General features: G+C 40.2%; 1 protein-coding gene across 1 annotated transcript in view; it reads left to right on the forward strand.

Annotated features, from left to right (window-relative positions):
- Positions 1-22,828, forward strand: part of LOC106535223 (protein sidekick-2-like) — a gene marked incomplete at its 5' end in the record, with an annotated part of 434,350 nt that overhangs the window by 343,880 nt on the left and 67,642 nt on the right. The window contains 10 exon segments of the mRNA XM_014032179.1: positions 3,757-3,868; positions 4,100-4,290; positions 6,764-6,847; positions 6,969-7,163; positions 9,595-9,711; positions 11,645-11,812; positions 12,140-12,242; positions 15,548-15,724; positions 16,528-16,664; positions 19,798-19,945. Of these exon segments, the coding sequence (XP_013887633.1) occupies positions 3,757-3,868; positions 4,100-4,290; positions 6,764-6,847; positions 6,969-7,163; positions 9,595-9,711; positions 11,645-11,812; positions 12,140-12,242; positions 15,548-15,724; positions 16,528-16,664; positions 19,798-19,945 (1,432 nt within the window).

Raw genomic sequence — 22,828 nt, forward strand, 5'->3', positions numbered from 1 at the left:
ATATATTACCATTTGTGCACTTCTATTTGTTCACATCTGTTGGTGCAGTGATGCCTCTGACAGTGCATCGCAGATTACTTTTTCTGCCTCCAAATGTGTCCGCCTAAAGCCTGGTGAAAGCAGAGTGAATAAAGGTAGAGATGTAACAACATTAAACAAGTTTAAAGCTTATTTAATTATGCTTTTTAAATGATTTTCAAACCAACAAAGACTGACGCAAAGCCAATAGAGCATAGCATGAAATAAACCATTTTCCTCGAAGTGCATCAGTCGTTTTAACCGGTTCATTGCAAACTTTGCTCAGAAGGTACAGAAAATGATTTCCTTCCACTGGTACATATTTTTGCAGATGTCCTTGTCCAGTGCAACAGTGCGCAATCGCTGCACTCTGACAAATTTTCCTTTCAGTGTTTAACACTCTTTCAATAAGCTTTTCTAAGAACTAATCTGAAACCTAAATTTGACCCCCTCCGTTCCCTTTATCTGCCTCGTATAATTACATCTCAAACTGAAGACACAGACCTGAAAATTAGTCCTTTCTTTTAGTTTTCTCCCTTTTCAGCAACATCAATTCAGAATATTTGACAGCTGCTCCGAGCGGCATGTGGCTGCTATTGAGGTGAGATTTGATGAGCGTTTAGAAAACTTTGAAGAAAAATGCAACACCTGACCTTTCCTAATGATGGCTGCAAACAAAGCAATAAAAACTCTGACAAAGGCTGCCTGAGAGCACAAATCAGTCCTTTTCACAGATTACATGGATGTGTTTTCAGTCAGGAATTACATGAAAATAAAGCGAATATTAGTAGGGCAAGTATAGAACTGTCTTTAGACATCACCTAGTCTTTATACTAAAAACCTGTCTCCATCTCCTTACCCATAAAGATTAACAGTGATGCTTTCAAAGGTTTCAAAACTGGTCAAATTAACATATTTCTTCCTTCGCTTTGAAGCAGACAAATGTTTTGGCGTACTTAAAGATATGTCAGATCGAGTGTGTTACATGTGACAAGCAGTCAATCACTGCCCACCCCCTCTCAGGTGTGTGTGTGTGTGTGTGTGTGTGTGTGTTTCTGGGCAGAGATCAAGGCGTGCACGAAAACTGAGATTGGTATTATTGAGTCGTGACAGCCCCCGTAGCAGCATCTGACATGTGCAGCCACGAGCTCAGTCCCAGGGCATGATGGGATTGACAGATCACTGCGAGTTTATCACAGACATGACACGTCTCAAGCTTTCACAGCCGTGGGCTCTGTCCGAAGATCAGGACACAAACACAGGCCCGTCCCAAAGAAACTAGTTTGCACATTTGGTGCAAATTTTTAAAAAAAAGGATGAAGAGCTGACTGTTCACTTCTTTATGTTGGTCCAACAGCATTTCTCTTTGAGTTTTGGTTCTGATGCTCTATGTGGTCTGTCGTCTGTCTCATCTATCAGTCAGAACCCGGATGCAGCGTGTTCACCGGTCAGTTTCAATATTTCACATCATTGGGCACCTAGAGAGTGCAGTGAGCTGAAATTAAATTTGTAGGACACTTAAAAAACTTTCCCTTCAAACAACCAGCTGCCTCACAATGCAGAGCACCCATCAGTAAGTCAGCTTCAACAGGATCTACCTAAAAATATCTAAGGATATGGGGTTTTTTGTGATTTTCTTGTCATCAGGCTCCTGTGAAACAACTTTTGTAAGATTTTTGGCTGTTTTTTTTTAATTGACAAAGCTTGATAATTGAATCAGGCTTGTCTACACAAACAGTTTTGCTTTAATAATCTTTTTTGTCCTTTCTAAAAAAAAATTTTGCAAACACAATAGTTTCAAGAATTTAAAGTATTCATTACTCAAATAGGAGTATACTAGGGTTTAAAAGTACGTCTTTAGAAGTTGAAGTATCTACTCAAGCTTTTTACTCAAATAAATGTATAAAAACACTGGCTTGACTATTTGAAGCAAAAGTACGGAGCCCACGAGGGGACATGGGGAGATTTTTTTTTCTTTTGCGTTCCCACGCAATAGTATTGCGTTACCTCGCAATCCTTTTACCTCCTTTTAAGATTGTTTTGTAAATGAACTGGATTAAATCAGACTTTTATCTTGAAATATCCAGTTACCAAAACAGGATGTGTTGCCACAAGTTCGTGAAATTGACATTGATGTTGCGTGGCTGTACTGTGTTAAAATATCGACATATGACATACTTCCATGCGTGGTTGTGTGATATATTCATTCTGATGCTGAATAAAGCAGTAGGCTAGCTCGCTAATGGTGAACATGTGAGTTTGTTAATAAACTGGCAGGCACAACAGTTATAAACGACTTTTGCGAGGGAACGCAAAAGGTATTGCGAGGGAACGCAAAAGGTATTGCGAGGAAAAGCAAGATATTGCGAGGTAACGCAAAAGGTATTGCGAGGAAAAGCAAGATATTGCGAGGTAACGCAAAAGTATTGCGAGGTAACGCAATACTATTGCGTGGGAACGCAACAGAAAAAAATCTCCCCATGTCCCCTCGCGGGCTCCGTGCAAAAGTAATATAAAGAGGAAAAAAGCTAGTATGTAATAGAAGTTGCATTTTTGCTATTACTTTTTTATGTTTTTAAAGTATAAGGACTGGAAAGTACAGATAATTGCATTAAAATGTAAGGAGTGGAAGTAAAAAGTATTTGTACTTTGCCACTTGAAAACTCTGGAAATTACTACATTCACAAGGAAACAAGGAGCACAAACTGCTGTGTGCTACCTCTATACTGTAACACTGCAACAAAAATACACCAAAACCAAAAGACATGGTGTGAAGCATGAGCATAAAGTTTATATGTTAGAAATGAACTGTAAACACAGCAAGAAAAAAACGGACACCATCGGCTCATAAAGGTTGCATTTTTGGCATCCATCCATCCATCCATTTTCTTCCGCCTATCCGGGGTCGGGTCGCGGGGGCAGCAGCTTCAGAAGGGAGGCCCAGACCTCCCTCTCCCCAGCCACTTCTTCCAGCTCCTCCGGGGGAACTCCAAGGCGTTCCCAGGCCAGCCGAGAGACATAGTCCCTCCAGCGTGTCCTGGGTCTTCCTCGGGGCCTCCTCCCGGTGGGACGTGCCCGGAATACCTCACCAGGGAGGCGTCCAGGAGGCATCCTTACCAGATGCCCGAGCCACCTCAACTGGCTCCTCTCGACGTGGAGGAGCAGCAGCTCTACTCTGAGTCCCTCCCGGATGACCGAGCTTCTCACCCTATCTCTAAGGGAGAGCCCAGCCACCCTGCGGAGGAAACCCATTTCGGCCGCTTGTATCCGGGACCTCGTTCGTTCGGTCATGACCCAAAGCTCATGACCATAGATGAGGGTAGGAACGTAGATCGACCGGTAAATCGAGAGCTTCGCTTTCTGACTCAGCTCTCTCTTCACCACGACAGACCGGTACAGCGCCCGCTTTACAGCAGACGCTGCGCCAATCCGCCTGTCGATCTCCCGCTCCGTTCTTCCCCCATTCGTGAACAAGATCCCCAGATACTTAAACTCCTCCACTTGAGACAGGGCGACCCCCCTGACCCGGAGAAGGCACTCTGCCCTTTTCCGGCTCAAGACCATGGCCTTGGATTTGGAGGCACTGAGCTTCATCCCAGTCATGTTGATTGCCAAAAATGCTTCATTGGGATGAAGCATTTTTGGCAATCAACATGAAAATGCAAGGATTACATTTCAAGATTTTTGTAGGGTTTGAATGTCTTTATAAATAAAGAAATACACTGTCTTTCTGTCTAGATATTGGTGGTCCAGCAGATCCAATCGCCCCCACTATCATCATCCCTCCTAAGAACACCAGCGTGGTCACAGGCACCTCAGAGGTCACAATGGAGTGTGTGGCCAACGCCAGGTAAAGATCTTAAAACTGTGGGGTCACATTTCCTGCTCAAAATGGATGTGTGTGTGTGTGTGGGGGGGGGGGGGGGTAGTAGTCTTGTGAATGAGAACAAAACTGTGGGAAATACATTCCTCCAGGAATTCAGTTTATGACCCATCAAGCCACCACGAGGTGCTGTTTGTCCAGTTAGCTCGCCTGTTTTAGAGGACATAGACCAATCAGACACTCCTGTTCTCTGTGTAGACCTCTTATCAAGCTGAGTATCTCATGGCGTAAAAACGGCGTGTTGGTGACCAGTGGTTTGAGCGACTTCAACCGCAGACTGACCATCCTCAGCCCCGTGGTGAGCGATGCCGGTTTCTTCGAATGCGAGGCCATCCTCCGAAGCAGCAGCGTGCCTTCAGTCAGTGCCGGAGCCTATCTTCATGTACTTGGTAAGAAATATAACATTGAAAAGGTTTTTCACCTCTATTTTTGGCACCGTTGTAGTTTTGTCAATTCGTTCACATTTGAAGCTGACGGTGTCCTAATTACACCTGGTACCACTGTGGTTTCACACCAATTCACACCTTTCATTTTTTATGAAAATCGCAGTATGGTTATAATGCTATGTTTCATTTTGCCATAAATTCTGAGGTTTCTGTGAGAACAAAACAGGTCTTTTATAGAAAAAAAATGTTAGCAGAAGCTTTAATTAGCTTCAGTTATTGACTCAAAATATTTTTTGTCACTCTTCTCATATCTATTACTAGAAACAGTTACTTATTTTAAAGGATGGCATTCGTTGAACACATGGATGTTTCAAACCAACAAACTGATAAGATTCTGTGTTAATGTGATACCCCTTTAATTCTCATAGAAAATAACAAGGTACAAAAAGTATACTATTTGGAAGTGTTAATTTAGATTTCGTGACATACACAAATTCCCTTCATAAGGTTCTCCACAATGACTTTCAGCCTTAATATTGCATGTAGAGGTTGACCAATTAAGAGTTTAGTCATTCATCAGCATAACAACATATGACGAAAAAGCTATTTCCGTTTACTACATATATTACTAAAACATCTAGGCATTTAGGTTTACAAATGTAAAGAAAAGAAAGGTGGAAACCTTAATGTAAATCTGTCTTCCTACATGACTCGGACTAAAGCATGGCTGTGAAGTTGTGAGGCAGTAATGGGAAAACGTTATTGATTTTAAAAGGGATGAAACTAATGGTTGGCCTCAAGAAACGGTTTAATAGCATCGCTAGAGTCACTTTGATTCCATCCCACTGAAACACTTTGATGTTTTCAAGGTTGTGATGTGACTCAGAGCTGAAGGTGGGGTTAACCTTTTCTTTAATACTGCTGACTGCGGCTTTTCGAGCTTAATATCACCTGCCGCCGGAAGGCGAAGATGGAGGATAGTGTTTCTGCCCATGTGTTTGTTGCCAAAACATCTCATGAACAAGTTGGCGAATTTTAGTGAAACTTGTAGAAAGTCATCACTGGTCATACCTCTACAACTGGTAAAACATTTGGAGCCATCCCAGTTATAGATCTGCCATAGTAAAAACACATAAAGGGCTTCAACTTAATAGGTTTTATGGAGATTGAGCCAAAATTTCAACACCGTATATTTAAAATTTGAATTTAATTGAATTGAGTGTCGTCATCACAAACGCAATATGTGATGTCATCGCATCACATGGACGGAACCTTGTGTTTTGTTAACCAGAAACCCCTTATGCCAGTTTTCTGTGAGAAAGTGAAAGAGGAGCAATTGTCTCTGTGGTTTAAAAGTAAAAATAAAGATATTACTTGGAGAAGGGAAAAATGTATCTATTCTGTCCACAACAAGCCGTTCAAACGATTTGGCTCGTGTGTGGCGGTTTAACACATTCTCACTCTCGACTCGTTACATATTGATGCTGTTCCAAGGTTCCCTCTGCGTCTTATTTTGACGTGTTTTGTAACCCCTTTGCGTCACTTGTTGACGCACCAGGCATTTCCTGGTTCCCCCGGCGTCTGGTTTTGATGAGTTGGGACGCAAAATATAGGGGTTTTTGAGTTGGGGTGCGTAGTTAATAATAGGGATCAGGGTTCATGGTTAGTTTTAGGTAGTGGAGTCAGGGATAGGATGTCTAGGGCAAACATTAGGTAATTTTAGGCTTTGGGACATGTACAGTAGTTGACGTGAATTTCCTACACTTCCTAAAAATGGTTAATTTTAGGTACTACGGTCAGGGACAGGATGTCGAGAGCAATTGAAGGTAATTTTAGGCTTTTGGACGGCTAGTTTTTGGTTAAGATTAGCTTAGAACGGATTCCGCCCCATCTCGACAATAACTGACGTGAGGGGGTACCCGACGCGTCAAAACCTGATGCAGAGAAAAGCTTGGAAAAGTTTCAATATGTGACTATTTGGGAGTGAGAATGGGCTGGACTGTCACATCTCTAACATCGTGTTATTCTTTTCAAAGTTAGACCAAAACTCCATTATTTTTCAACATAAGTTTAAAACTTATGTAGACATTATGCATCGTATTCAAAAAGAAAAAATAAGTAGGTGCTCTGGACGGGTTCTTCTTTAGTGAAACCTTTCGTCTCTCCTCCAAGAGACTTCTTCAGTCTGATGAGTTTCAGGTGAACTCAGCCTTATAAGCACTGCCTCCACATGGACAAACAGGTTGGTCACATGCAAAAGAGGGCCATCGCCTAACAATAGGCTTGAATAGCTCTATTGTTTATAGAGGGTCATGTGCCCCATCACCTGACTTATTAGTTTGGATGCTTCGGCTGTGGTTCTTTGGTGTTGTGTTATGTGTGTAGTGAGTGCAAGCGGGGCTCGAAGTCCCCTTGTTTTTGTCTTTCTATGCATTGTATTAACATTCTCTTCTGATTTTTCTTCCCATTGTATCAGAACCACCACAGTTTATAAAGGAACCAGAGAAACACATCACAGCTGAGATGGAGAAGGTGGTGGATATTCCCTGCCAGGCGAAGGGTGAGTGCTTTTCTGTGTGAATATCATTATCAGAGTTGATGAGATTAACCCTGTCGTGGTAGACCTGTCTAACAGCTGTAAAATGTGCTCTAGTTAAGTTTTTATTGCTTATCATCTGCAGGAGTCCCCCAGCCTGAAATCGTGTGGTATAAGGACGCCTCGCCCATCAATCCCGTGAAGACGCCGAGGTACAGAGTGCTGGTGGGAGGGAGCCTGCAGGTCAACGGCCTGCTGCCCGATGACACCGGCATGTTTCAGTGTTTCGCCCGGAATCTGGCAGGAGAAGTTCAGACCAACACGTACCTGGCTGTTACCAGTGAGTGCGCCAGCAGCTTTTTAGGGAACTCTTTTTATGCTGTTAAAATGATGGGTTTTGTTAAAACTGAGAACTGGCCTTTTATCTTTTCGTTTTCCGAAAAATTTGTTCATTTTGCCAGTAGCTCGCCAAAGCTTTTTCTTCGATTCAGAAATGACGAGGTGTAATTACTTTGCAAAAAGGGAAATGAAGTGCAACCTTGAATGAGAGAAATATTTAGGGTCATTTTAACACTTTTAATGGACTCCTTTTAATCTATTCAAATAAAACAAGCACTAAAAGTAAAAAAAAAAGTGTAACGTTCAAGAAAAAGTGACTAGATATATTTGTCTAGATGTATGAAACCTCAGGGTCATAATTAAGACTCAAGACATTGGTTACATTTTGCTTTGTCCTTTATAGAGTTTTTGTACCATTATGCTTGTCCTTAGATACAGTATGTTTCACTTAATATTGACTCCCATTAACTAATGTTTGAACATTCATGTCACATTGTATGGATTGGCTGTAAATTACAGGGATTTTCCCCCCATTTTCATTCATGCAGACATACAGGGAAAGTTACATCGATTTTTCAAAAACTCAGCTTCAAAATTTTCTTACATCTACGTGGCCCTCCTGTGGTCCTTTGTTTTTCTGCCAGCTACGCTCCACTAGGGGCTTCAAAATATTTGTGTGCGCCCTACTCTTTTGATTGACACCTCTTTTGACCAACTGGGTCGATCTCTCCATCGCCAATTATAACGAAAGTTGTCCTGTTTTTGACAAGAAGCTAGGAAAGTGTGCTATGAGGTGATTAAGGAGAAAGAAGAGTGATATTTTGATGAGGAAATATTTTTAAAAAGCGAGTAGTGAATTGTCTGTGGAATGATTTGGACTGTAGATTGTAATTAGTTCATAAGGGACATATTTTATAATGTTTACTTCAGTTGTGTGTACACTAAACATAAGTGTTGTAAATGAAGCATTTGACAATTGCAAGGATTTTTTAATGGATTTCTGAAGGCGGTTAAACAGGTAGACATCTGAAGGTGTTGACATGTATGAACTATGTTCAACAAGTAAAGTATTTTTTTTTAAAAAAAGTTCACCATGTTTAGACACTATTCATCTCTCATCAACTCTGCTACAAACTGCCACCTGAGACAATGAAGAAAGTTTCTCATGGCCTTAAAAAAGGCACTAACAGTTTCAGTCATAAAACTTTACTAACTTTTTATAATATTGGAAGACAAAGTTAACAGTGGTGTTTTAGATGATTTTGAATAATCAAAATATTTTTTCTAAGTGGTTAAGATTAGTGTTTTTATATGAACTATAAAAAATGAGTCCTACACTTGTGACTCCACAATAAAAGTGCTTATTGTTACAAAAAAAAAGCCATGTTTGTTGCATCCCTCTCACCTCCGAACATAACCGTGAATTTGTAGATGACTTTTTATCAGAGCTCGTGTCACTGCAGGAATTTGAAAATCAATGGTAATTGTCGTCTCGCTGCGCGTCTTTTCAGCGAGTTTCTGACATGTAATTTTCTTCACCGTGTCTCACTTCCTGCTGCTTTCACTCCACGACGCGCCTTGTTATCAGAATTCATAATATTCCGAGTTACTAAATCACTCTCTCCATCTCGTTTTCTTTTTTCCCTGACGCTGCTTCTTCCTCTCCTCTTTCCCTCCCATCTCTCCACAGATCATCTTATCTTTCTCGACTCAAACGTGTTTGCTCTTTTCTTCTCCAGACACAAAACTCCCCACTCTGTCTTTTTGTTGGTGATGAACATTCTTGTCATCCTGGAGAGAATTGGATTTATTGATCATCACAATGAGGGATTTTAGTCATCGTTTGAAATGCCTGTTTTATTCCATTTATCAGTCTTTTATTCTCCTCATTTTCATACTTGCCATCTATCCAAGTGTTTAAAACAGTCAGTTGGGACGCACTGGTGTCAAGTCTGTGTCAATCCAAAAGTACCATTTAAATGTTGGGATGCAATAGGTTTATTTTCTTACAGAAAATAAACATTTTTTTAGTGCCCAAAGGAAAAACACTAATGATTTTGTCTGTTTGTCTGAATTCTCATGAATCAATACACATCTTATCTACTTCTGAAAAGGTCTGAAAATCAGCCACTGTCTGCTGTGAGAGGGCTGTTGTCCAGTTAAAACAAGTTTATGTTGTTTCAAATGTCTTGTTCAATGTATTTCAATAAAATAAGATTGGAACTTTGAAGGTGTGTCATGACCTTATAACACCTGACAGWGTCAGTTATTAAAATTCAGTATCGGCCAAATTTGGATTCAGCAGGTCAGGCTTTTTAAAGATGGATGATCGGCCAGAAGACTGCAACAGCTGCACCCCTACTTCTCACCCGTGTTCCAGTCTCACACTCTTTTACTGTACTCTTTCTTCTGTGTTTTTGTTTCCCCCGCAGGCATCGCGCCAAACATCACAGCCGGACCTTCTGACAGCACCGTAATCGACGGGATGTCAGTCATCCTCCACTGCGAAACCTCAGGAGCTCCGAGACCGGCTATAACTTGGCAGAAAGGTCTCAGTAACACATGTGCATGCACACATATAGACACATCCCGGGATTATCGTCCCCGTTATCCTTCACACATGGGACCCCGTGGCTTAACAAATAAAGTCTGATTGGATTCCTTCAGCTGGATTTTGGGTGTTCCAGGATTTTCATGCTGCTTTCCAACAGCAAATCAGGAAAAACTCTTTTTTTTCCATAATCCACCTTCTTTTGTTCTTATATTCTTGTAAGCCTCTCTTTTTTATCTTATCTCCCATTCTGTTTGGCGTTTTTCTTCTGTTCATGTATCTCCTCGCGTATTGTTGCCRGCCACTGAAAGGCAGAGGATGAAAATGTTTCTGATCTTGTCTATGTGTTCTTGTTTAAAACTTCTCATGAACCAATGGAAATTTAATTGAAACTTGCATCAAGAATTCAGTTGGTTCACATCTACAGCAGATTAACTTTTGGAGTCAATGCAATTCAAGATGGCTGCCTCAAAAGGCTGACTTTAGGCAACACAAAAATGGTTTTCCTCTGACATTTTCACAGATTTCAAACAAATTTTTCACGTAGTAGTTGCTGAGAGTTTTTCACATCTAGGCCTATCACAATAATAAATTTTGCTGGGCAATAAATTATCTCCAAAATGATTGTGATAAACAGGGTGGGGCCTTTATATGGATAAAGCTAAATAAAATGGGAATGGTTGGTGATATTAACTTCCTGTTTGTGGCAACAGACATCAGCACAATTCCCATCCTCTCCTTACACGTTAACTTCTGAAACATGTCAATGGCTGTAAACAAAGAGAAACTTGCACATAACTCATTAAAGGAAAAAGTTAAGACCAAGCATACCATTTGTTTTTCTTGTGAAATTCTCAATAAGTTTGATGTGTCACATGACCCTTTTCCCATTGGAAAGAAAATAAAATTGGATCCTAAATGGCTGACTTCAAAATGGCCGCCATGGTCACCACCCATCTTGAAAAGATTTCCCCCTCCCTAATACTAATGTGCCATAAACAGGAAATTAATATCACCAACCATTCCCATTTTATTTAGGTGTATCTACATTTATAAATGACCCACCTTGTAGTCTGGAGACGATGGCTGTGTCCAAAACGACAGGCCGGGTCCTCCGGAGGACCCAGACTGTCCGGTCGAGGTGGGCCGGGTCCTTGGTAGACCGGGAAGACCGGAAAAAAAGAGGCTGTGAATTTGGACGGTCTAGCCTCCCATCCACCCCGGCGTACGTCACGTCACCTAGCAACTGTGACGACGCTAAACAAGCAAACTTAAATCAAAATTAGAAAAATATCAATACATTAGCATTATTAATATCACAAAACTATAAAATTTACTTAAAGGTATCATTTGAAGAACTAATTGACCCGCTGTAGATTCATGTTTATTTCYCGTTTTTTATGACGAAAAAATAATATTTAAAAACATGTCCATACAAATGATAAAAGTATTAGAATTACAACCGCTAAATTTTTTAATTTTTATATCACCATATTTTTACTTAAAATGTATCCTTTTCTCTCGCTTCGTCCGCCATTACTAGCATAAAAAATTCTCCGGTCGGGCCGCAATGCATTATGGGATACGCTGGGCCGGGAAGGATCCATCAGACCAGTCCTTCGATTCGGGCCAAAGGAAGAACATATTTGTCGGCCGCATCGGAGGAGTCTTCGGTTTTGGACGTCCTTCGTCGCGGGGCTGTGACGTATGCGGCCGACAAATTCGGCCTTCGGAGGACCCGGCCTGTTGTTTTGGACACACTCATAGATTGCACATTTAGTTATTTATTGTTTGACCAAAACTATTACAACTCTGTCATTTCTCAGCATAGTATGATCTTAGTTTAAAACTTTGGCATTAAGGGTGATATGCAACTCTTCAAGAAATGCTTACCTTTGATTTTTGTTTTTCTACTTATTTTCTTGTGTCAGGTGAGCGCGTGTTAGCCAGCGGTTCGGTGCAGCTGCCCAGGTTCACCCTGCTTGAATCTGGCAGTTTGCTCATCTCGCCTTCACACATCTCTGACGCCGGGACGTACACCTGCATGGCGAGCAACTCCAGGGGCATCGATGAGGCGTCCGCTGACCTCGTTGTCTGGGGTAGGTGTGCAGGAGTGACACAGCTGAGGCTGCATCTTAAAAAGTCACGTTTTGATTGGCTGAATTGTCAAGAGAATTTGTAAAATGAGGTGAAAAAACTGGGTAGGTTTTAATGAGGGGTATCTTTTAACAAAGACACTCTCGGTTCGTTCACTCGAAGAAATAATTGAAGGGTTTTCTTTGACAAGCTGTCAGGAAATAAATCACAATCTCCAGCGTGTCATATTAGCCAAAATGAGTCTTCTGAATTTCATTTGACTTTTTTTTTTTTGCCTCTGTTCATTTGAGGTTTCTCTGGTCTCTCAAGTCTTTGATTTGTCACCGCAGCTCGCACTCGGATTACCACTCCCCCACAGGACCAAAGTGTTATCAAAGGAACTAAAGCCATCATGACCTGTGGAGTCACACACGACCCCAGCGTAATTATCAGGTARGGGTTCACTCACAAACATGGAGGGTTTTATTTAGACAACATTCAGTTTGTTGGAACAGTTGATCTCGTGAAAAAATTGCTCTTCAGCTCTTTTTAGCTCTCAGTCTCTTCAGTGCAAAAATGAAGCCCTGAACTCGTAGCAAAAAATCAGCTAAATTTTGTGCTTTTATAACAATTAGGTTAGACTGTTGTGTCAAAAATGTCTGAACTATCGGTTTAAAGGGGATTTATCATGCAAAATCCACTTTTTTAGCTGTTAAATTCATTTTGTTGTGTATATCGAATGCCTAGGAGTGCAGAAAAGTTATTTTTCATATGCGTATTTTTCAACCCGTTCAGTTTTCTTTATTTTCTATGAAGTTTTCTTAACTTTTTAATCAAATTACAGTATGTGCGATGTAACTGCCAAATGAGGTCTGAAGTTACCAACTTCAATTTGGTGGTCTTCATTCCCCTCTGGCTCTGGGTCGGACTCTGGCTCCAACATGTYAGGCTGGATGGACAAGTCTTCCCTTATTGTTATCTTTTAATTTATTTGTAAATATAAAGTTTCTGTGCAGCTATATGTTCGTAAACTCCTCTATCTAAATAGAGTGGACTGCTCTGAAAGCTGGAAGGGGCAGCTCATTTGGATTTAAAGAGACAGCCTCAAAACGAGTTGATCTGAGACACACCCTAGGAAAAGGGATGAACGAGGGSCTTGTGGAGTTACAATAAGGAGGAATTCAGATGAAAGCATTGCAGTTCCACTTCTTATAGACACAAACTGAGTGATTTAAATGTGAAAAAGAAGGATTTAAAAGTGAAATGTCTCCTTTAAAAGAAGGTTTTTGAAGAAAGATGCGGCAAATTTTTCGTTTCATTTCGAAGACTGCTAAACTTTTGGTTTTTCATTTTGAATAAATTTCTAAAATACACAACTTTTGAATTAAATTCATATGAGGACATATTTAAAACAACCCAGATTGACAGACTTGAAAACGTGTCTCAGCAGATGAACTTTAGGGCTTCTTTCCTTTCACAGACGTWTCATATAAACWCTGTTCAAACATTAAAACTCCTGACTGTGACATAGTTTTACGTTTTGTAGCCCACAGGGATGTGTGTCATGTAAAAGGGTTTGTCAAATACCTTCACATCTGTTGTCAGCTCTTTCAATCGAAAACGTTCCTGATCTGCAGCCATGTACCCAGTGATCAATAGACTCCTCGATCGCTTTATGTCGAAGCGAGAGAGCTACATCTGAGGCTGCGATTGAGCTGTGTGGTTCTGATGAGCGGGAGCTCTCCGTTTGATTTGCAGCCATTAGGCGTTCTGARGCGCTGGCAGGTCAGCTCTGATGAGGAGGCACAGGGAAGATGATGAGCTGCCTCGCTAATAATTTGTTCATCCTTTTTTTTAGTGTTTTAAATAGAAACAACAGAATCCTGTTTGCTCACGGCTTTACTGTCATAAAGTTAACTGCTAATTTGCAACGCATTCATACGTGGAAAAAATTAATATTTGAAATTTGAAAATATTTGTATATTTGCACTAACCGTAGTTTAACCCAGTAAAGCTATAAGCTATTTGAAACTTCCACCTGAGGTTCACCCTTAAATCTTATTAACAGCCAAAAAAGCCAAACCGAGCAGCCTCCCAACTGCACAGATTTGACAACTTCTAGCAAAAGCTGGACATTTTTCACTCCTGACTAATCAAAACGATGCATTAGAGGCTAAATAACAGCGAAGTGAGACGTTCTCAAACTCTGCTGCAGGAGAAGCAAAGCACGACGACTGCTGCACCTATTTTAGTCACAGCAATAATATGATTTCTTTAGTTTATTTGTGCCATGCTATGTTGTATTTTTTATGACAAACACTCAAACAGAAACTACAGCACAGAAATATATTAAATCGCTGCCAATAAAATCTCAAGGTGTCTCAGTTCTAAAGGTCTGAACTTCAGTTTATTCCAAGGAATAAATCCCATTTTTGTGCCTTTGTTCAATTTTTATTTTTAACTAATTACTGTCTAACCATTAAACAATGGTTGGAAGAAACTGCAATATTTTCTAYCTAATCAAACCTGTGGTCCCATGTAGACACAAATCTGTTGTTTAATGTAATTACAATTTCAATAATAACAAAGGAATCTATCTTTTCATAGAGAGTTGCTTTTATTTTTATTTTTTTAAACTGAGTTCTGTTTCTGACTAACCTTAATAAAACAATGAAAAATCACATTAATATCACCTACAGAGCCCGTTCGGTGGCACTGAATTAAAAAAAAATTGTGGCCACACATTACTATGTTGTGGCCACAATGTTGGTAATGTTGAACAGTCGTGTCACTTTGTGAAAGATKCAGACATTGTTGGCCAGATTATGCATGAATAAGCTGATTTTTTTGTTTTAACTTTTCAAACGTACCACWTATTGTTATTATTATTGTTGTTATGTATGCATTTTTGTGTGTTTATTCTAAACTGTTTATTTGTCATAGTATTTTTGACAATGAACACCATAGGTGTGTCGAGAAACAGATTTTTTTCTGTGTTCCTGAATGTATCATAGCTCCAACTCTTTCAGTAGCAAAGGCACGGTGTGTAGGATTTGTTGTTTTCAGCGACATCTAGTGGTTGAGTGGTTGAATCCTCCTCCCTGGTCCTCCCCCCACCCCCACCCCACGCTTCCAAACGCAAAGGAGTTGCTACGGTGTCTCTCAGGTGTCAAAAACCTTTGATAARTCCAACCGCGATGTCTACCAGCAGCTTCAGGGCTAGTGCTGTTTCAAGTGGTAAGATTATGAGCTTTAATAAGTAAAATTATCCCAGCTACAATGACAGACAACAAATATAACATTTATAGTAACCGTTTTTGACGCCACCACCGCAGTTTGTCCTTCATGAGCCTTCGTAGACAAGATGGCGGCTGCCTGTAGTGGCGACCCGCGACCATAAAGATATAAACAGCTTTTTATAAGGTAAAAATAATAAAACAAGGTCTTCGTCTGCAAAGATTAGACATGTTTTTTATTGTCATTAGGGATTATCTCAATTTTGGCTAAAAGAATTGACAAAATCCTACACACTGTGCCTTTAAGTTTCAAAAAAAAGAAAAGAAAGCGTTTGAACACAGACTGCTCCAGTGGTCACCAGTGTCTTATAGCTGTAACATAAAATTCTAACAATTACTTTATGTCTAACTGCAAGTAACAATCAACAGTCAGTTTCTGTCACCGGACGGGCTCTGTGCTCACCTTAGAGTTCAGTTTAGAATAACGTTCTTTGACACAAACATCTTTTTTTTTCTCTCCAGGCACGTCTGGGAAAAGGATGGCTCAGTGATCAACGTGCAGTCCATTCCCCGCATGCGCCTGGAGGCAGAAGGCACCCTGCACATCTCGCAGACCTGGTCCGGCGACATCGGCACGTACACGTGCAGGGTCACCTCGGTCGGAGGCAACGACTCCCGCAGCGCTCACCTGCGAGTCAGGTAACCCCCTCCGTCTTTCCTCTGCTCCCTTTCTCTTTTCGTCTTTGCTTTCTCTCTAATGCAAAGGCACACATTTTCGTTTTTTACACACACTCTCTCTCTCTCTCTCTCTCTCTCTCTCTCTCTCACACACACACACACACACACACACACACACACACACCCTTCCTCACACATACACTTCTGTATTGTTTTTGCCATGAAATCTTATCATTTGACATGCTTTTTTTGGCCCCCGGTGAGTCAGTAAGGTTAAATTGAATATGAATGCGACATCTAACTCTATGCGCTTCTATCTTCGTCCTGCTATCGGCCTTCTTGTTGGCTGTCTGCCTCTTTGTCTGACTTACTATCCGTTCATTGCTTTAAGGTTTATATATCAATCTGTCTGCGCTTATCTGAATTTATGGCTGCGCGTATTAATGATCCTCAGCTTTGGCCTCATTTATTCACGTCTCTGTCTGAGCGTTTTCCTCCTATCTCTCTCCTAATGCCTTTCAATCCATTTTTTTTCTCCCCCCTGTGGTAATATCCATCTCGCTTTGTTTGCCCGCGTGTCCGTCTTGACAAGGAACCATCTTTGCTCTCTTGTCAAGTCACATTTCATCACCTGTCTAACTGACATCTCTGTTCAACTTTTCTTTTTATTATTTCTTCAGGCCTTTTTTACGAGAGATGTTCAGCGTCGGCGCAAACCGCTCAGTATTACTCTGACCCACCCACTCACCCCCTTACAGAAAGCCCGTTTGCTGTTATCGAGACTCGGTTTGATTTATCGGAGTTGTCCTGTGTCTCCCCTGCAGGCAGCTCCCCCACGCCCCGGACAACCCCACGGCCGTGTTGAGCAAGTCGGAAAAAAGAGCCATCGACTTGGCCTGGGCGAAGCCTTTTGATGGCAACAGCCCTCTCATACGCTACATCCTGGAGGTTTCTGAAAACAGTAAGTCTATTTCAGTTTCTCTTGACCCCTGAAAGATGTGTACTTTCCATGCCAGTCTAGACCAGGGGTCTGCAACCTTTACAATCAAAAGTCGTTTTTGTTCCTTGGCGCACTAAGAAAATGAGTCCCGAGCCTCAAAACGTGCTACAATTGTGATTATCAACTGGTGGTCCATGGGCCATTTTGAGTTGGATCACATCATTAGCAACAGTTAATGTTAGCTAACCAGGATGATGTCATCAGCCTGCGACGAACATCAATGCTAGCCGCTGCTAATGCTTTTGTTGGCTGCTTATGTCACTTCCCCCTCGCCAAAGGCGGAATTTTTTTTTTACCAAGTCAGTACAGTTCGGAAATTCATCATGGACTGAAGAATTTGTTTTCATGTAAAATCAACTTTTTTGAGTTTTATATCATGTTATAATGTTAAACTCTCATCAAAAACGTGACCAAAGCCTTGCTTTGACTCATTCATGCATGTTTGAGAAATCCTGTGGTGTCCTGAGGCAGCAGGCAGGGGAGCAAAAATGACCGGTTTGGACTAGAACCACCTTTTGGGACCATCTCCGCCTCTGGGCTATGTCTCCAAGCTGAGCTTCCTCATTACAGAGCACACCTCCCCACCCCCCACCCCACACACCCCGCCCATGACTCCTGCAGGCTCTCAGCAGCAACAAAACAAYCAACTGGTGAAACTGAAAGTGAAACTGAAACTGTCTGCTGAGCTCTTAACACTACTTCTCACTCAGTGAAGCCCTTTTCAGATTCAAAATACCTTTGAGGAAATGTATTTTCAGCTGCACTGAAAAGGGGCGGGGCAGAAGGAGAAGGTGGTTCTTAAAGAGACAGAGGCCAATTTCAAGGCTTTTAGAAGAGGAAGTGATGAGAAGACATGTTTATTTTCTATTGAACCATAAAAGCAGCCTTTTAATAACAGCTAAAGGTGACATAGATACTATARTATGYTATAGTATTTAAATATATGCCTGAGAAACTCATAATATTGCCCCTTTAAGTAAATGTGATTACAAGTACTGATACTGGAGCTAAAGCCAACACATTTTAAGTTTGAAGGCATAAAACACCATGTTAGCATGGTAGGATGTAGTCACGCAAACATACATCCAAAGGCTGGACCATTTCATTTCACACCAGTTTATGCAACCTACCCGCGCCATGTAGGCTGGAGCCTCAGTCTAGGTTGGCTGCAAACCCTGAATTGAGACATAGCCCAACATCTTATTTTAGCAGCGGCTAGCGTTGATGTTTGTTGCAGTTTGATGACATCATCCTGGTTAAATAACACTAACTCACACTTCTGCTACCTTTTCTAACGCTCCTAAAGATGGTATTTAAATACTAATTTTGAAATGTTTTTATTGAAAACAGCATGGATGGTTCTTGTGGTCAGGCAGTTTAATGGGCAGCTCGGACACCGGCTGCAACTGCAAGTTTGATGTCTTCTAAGGAAGTTTTAACTGCGTTGGAATGTTAACAGTCGCTATTGTTTTAGGGTGATGACGTCCTAACAAGAGCTGTCGCCAACAGCAAAGGCTGTGTTCCATTCTAAAATACTTAAACGTTGATTAATAAGTTGAATAAACTTTTGGAGAYATGTTTCTTTTAAACCTGGAAGGTGAATAAAAACAGAAAAAGTGACCCTTGTTTGGATAGCCATAGCATGGACTTTTTTTGTCTCTTGCTCCATGACTAAGTGCAAAATAATAACTATTAAACAGAACATCACTTCAAAAAGTGACTAGACTATCAATTTAAGGACTATTAGTTATTTATTAGGACTTGTTTTTAGTGAAAAGAGAACTCAAGGGATCGACTCTGCTAAGTTAAAAACATGTAAAGTATTTCTTGTTTAAGCCTCTTTTCTCCCACCATGCAGTGAGGCTCCTGTGATGTTTTTCTCCAAACAGCTTAAATGCAGAGAACTTATGAGTCGATCAAATAGAATTCAGAAACATGATCAATGAGCCTAATTAAGAATGCCTATCATTGCTTTCAGTCGTGTTTAAAACACTAAAGTTTCTCTGGGTCCAACTTTATTTATTTATTTATTTATAGTGTGTTGATTATCTTCTTTTATCCAACCAAAGGTGAACGGGTGAAAATGTCTTTGCTCATACAGTATCTGTGACTACCTGGGTGTTCGTCAGGGCCAGCCCTAGCCAATGTGGCAATCCTGGTGCATTTTTCAAAATTTTGCTCTCATTTTTTATTTTTAGGAACCATGTTGTCCAGTTAAAAGAGTTAACAATAAAYTTCATTTGAAACAGAATACCAGAAATCTACCTCGTACCTGCCAACATCTGCTGACAYCAACGGGGAACACCTGCTCATGTTAACAAACAGCTGTGGACTGAAGCAGTTCTAGGGGGGATCCAGGAGTATACTTTCCTGGAAAATGTTGTAAAATATCTACTCAAAATGCATTTTCAAGCTGTTTGAAGAGGATTTGGGGTTAATAAAACATAAAATTGGTATTTTGTGAAGGTAGAACACGGAAAACCAGACTTTAACCTGAACTTTATCTGAGATCAGAACTGAAACTTCTATCTTTATTTTCTGTTGACCAGTAGTTCGTCTTTACTGCATCATACGATATGTTTATTGTGAAATATCTTCTGCACCATATAACACCTCATGTAATAATAAACCTGAGGAACCAGTGATTATTCTACAGACTAAATCCACTGAATGTTTAAAATATTGTTTTTCATCCCCATTTGTGGCACCCCCTAGATGGATGGCAGTCTTAGCATTTAAATATTTCATTAACCAGTGGACAGATGAATAAAACTCCCAAAAAGTAAATAATGGATGTACTTTTACTGCTGTTAACCTTTAGAATTAACCCAGTTCAAGATGGCTGCCGCAGCTATGCTATTTTAGCATAAAACAGGAATATCTTAACTACAGTCAGTTTTACAGATACTAAGCTTAAATTGGTGTATTAGTAACGAAACAGCTCTAACGCTATCCTTTCTCAGCATACAAAAGAAGCCTTAAATTCTGTTTGTATTTAAATTTCTGGAAARGTTGCACCTCTTGGCAATGAACAATGTTTTTCTGTGCTTGTGTTCATGTGGAGCTTGAACCTTTTGATTTTGCTTTGTTCCAGATGCTCCCTGGGCCATCCTCCTGGCAAATATCGAACCGGACTCCGCAGCAGTGACGGTCAACGGCCTCATCCCGGCTCGCTCCTATCAGTTCCGCCTCTGTGCCGTTAATGATGTCGGGAAGGGGCAGTTCAGTAAGGAGACCGACCGGTGAGTAAAGGGCAAACCTTTTTATTTGCACCACGTCAACATGATCTTTTATTATTGTTTATGCAGATGAGAGAGTGCGACGTTTTTTGGGAAGTGTTGGTGGAACGGCTGGGGGTTTGCTGTTTAAAATGCATCTTGTTGGTGCCCCATTTTGTCTGTCATGGTGAGAAATCTTAGAAAACGCCAAATTAAAATCACTACCTTGTGCGTGTCAAATCAATCCAGCTGCAGAGTTATGTTATTCCAGTTTGAAGTAGTGGTTTTAATTTTTAGGCAGATGACAGAAATTATAAACGTTTTTTAATTACCTCTCTGTAAAAACATTCACACTGAAAATTTGTCATCGTTAGCATAAATTTAGCTGCTAGCTACAGTGTGTTTGTAGAGCAGAAAAACAATCTGATTAAACTGAAAATCAGCCGATTCCAGTGGTAGGCACAGTTCTGCTAAGCTCCTGATAGCAGAACTAGGTTCTCATTTAGTGGACAAACTTTTTAGCAAAGTTTGGAGACCATTAGCAGATCTATCTGCCTCTGCTAATTTTAAGTCCACAAAAGTAAATCCAAAAACTGACTACTTATAAAATATGATAAAGTATTTGCTATTTTACTAACTTCAAACGGTATTTCTAAAGGTACAAACCTGATCAAAGCAATGCTTTTATATGGAAAGGGACAAACTGGAAGCATCACAAATTAAACATAACTCTGGTTTGGATTGGCTGATTTGCCACAAATGATCCCACCCACCTTCAAATTAAACCAATAGAAAACTAACAGGTTTATGTCAGACCCATTTGTCTTCAACTGGAAGGAGATGAAAATGTGACCCAGGCTAAAATGACAGCCTTTTTAAATAGCTAGCTTTAGCTTCAATTAATGTTTTATCTTTTTAGCATTAGCAGAGCTAGGATTCTTGTTTAGCAGATTAGAGGTTAGTGAACCTAACTTTTTGGTTAGCTGTGCCCACCACTGGTGGATCCTGGTCATCCCTAGCTGAACTCGTAAAACTGGAAAATGTTTTAAATGTGCTGAAAGATGCTAAAGTATGTTTGTTTCACGTCTTACACACTGCATTATAAAATCTGCTACAGCAGTAAAGTGTGTCACCGGTGCAATATTTGACCGCACGGTCAAATTTTTCCTTTAACGTCTCCTTTCCATTATGATTGTTGAATCATGCTTTTTGTATTTTACATCCATCACCTCACTTCATTATTCTGTCATCATTTTATCAGAAACATTTGGAAATTTGTCTCAAATAGTGTAAAAAAAGGGAGTTATGTGATTCATCTGAGTTTTTAACCATCTTTCTTGAATTCAAGCAAAGGTTTCCTGAAGTTATTACACAGACGTTTCATGAGTTTGAAATGAATTGACATTTGGACAYCCAGAAAATATAATGCCGCTAGCCAAGGTTGTTGCCAGAGGCATGAAACAAAGAATCATGGGCAGAACATTTTAGTTGTTTTGCACAGTAGTTCAGCTTGGTCACTATGGTGAGCTTTTGGGATTTTATTTTTGCAGAAACTGCAGACATGTGACATTTTAACAATTAACAGTGGTGGGCAGCGCTAATCCAAAAATTAGCTCTGCAATTTCTAAAGCGCTTATATAAATATTTAGGTCCGCAACCTCAAATGCGATTATACCATGGAAATCCAGCAGAAGCTAATTTTAAAGCGCACATTCAATTTGACACTTACTAGCTGGCAATAATTCATGTACAATATATGCACAACACTGCCAGCTAGCGGTGTATGAACCCTTTAACAGCTTAATCCTACAACCGTTGATTACTGGAGATGTGAGTTCCTGAAACAGACCTTTAGCTCCTGGTGTAAAAATTAAAAAGTTGTTGAGGATTGCTAGTTCGGCTGCTTCTTTGTCTTTTTCTTTTGTTTGTTGTAGATTTTTCATTAAAGAAGCAACAATAAAGTAATTTTGAAACTGTTTATTGGAAAAATGAAGCGATGCATTCTGGGTACATGACAGATTTGATTTGTGATGGGAAACGAAAGCACGGAGTACAGGGAACTATCTTCCCTTCAAAATAAGAGCTTGGATTTTAAAGTTTTCCATGTAGTTGCTCCAGTTGACCACTAGATGTCAGTCTTCATCAGCATAACATCTTTAAATCATTTCTGCGTCTCTAACCCCGTTTCTTCGACCAGTTACGTCAAGTATTGAGCTCCAGCGTTTAAACTTTTTTTTAAAAAGGAGCTCAGATTGTAAAGTAAAATAAATCAATACAAAATTTTAGTATGTATTACAAACGTTAACTGTTTTAGCTGGGACAGGGAGTTCTAAACATTACCTTCCTGCTACGTAAGCAGACACAAAGGATTGTGGGAAATGAGAACCGTGACCGAAAGCAACAGTCAGCAAGGATGTATACCTTTCCAATAAGTATGTTTATCTGGGAGGGGTGCTGTTGGACAGATCACATTTGTTGTGTTTCATTGACAACCATACCTTCCACTGTTCAAGATAATGATTACCAGTAGAAAGTTAGTTATTAGTGGTACTGCATTTTAATTTTAGAAAACACAAATCTGCTTATGAAGTGTAAAAATTAGTAAGACCGCTAAAGCGCAAATGAAATATTTAGGTCCGCAGTTAGTGGATTTGCACTTTAGTGGGCTGGTGCCCACCACAGACAATTAACTGTTCCATTTTTCTTTATTTCAAACAAATGTCTCTGTCATTCCTCTGCCTTCTTTCTAACCTGAGCTGCTGCTTGTGAAGCTACACATTCATGAATATTGCTGAGATACTCTTCGATGAGAATTGTCTGTTTTTTTTTTTTTTTTTTCAAAAAAGTAAGAACAAAATGTTCATCTCTGTAGGTTCAAAACAATCATTTTGGATTGAAATGCAATTT

The sequence above is a fragment of the Austrofundulus limnaeus genome, unplaced genomic scaffold (genome assembly GCF_001266775.1).
Source record: "Austrofundulus limnaeus strain Quisiro unplaced genomic scaffold, Austrofundulus_limnaeus-1.0 Scaffold7, whole genome shotgun sequence".
Lineage (NCBI taxonomy): Eukaryota > Metazoa > Chordata > Actinopteri > Cyprinodontiformes > Rivulidae > Austrofundulus > Austrofundulus limnaeus.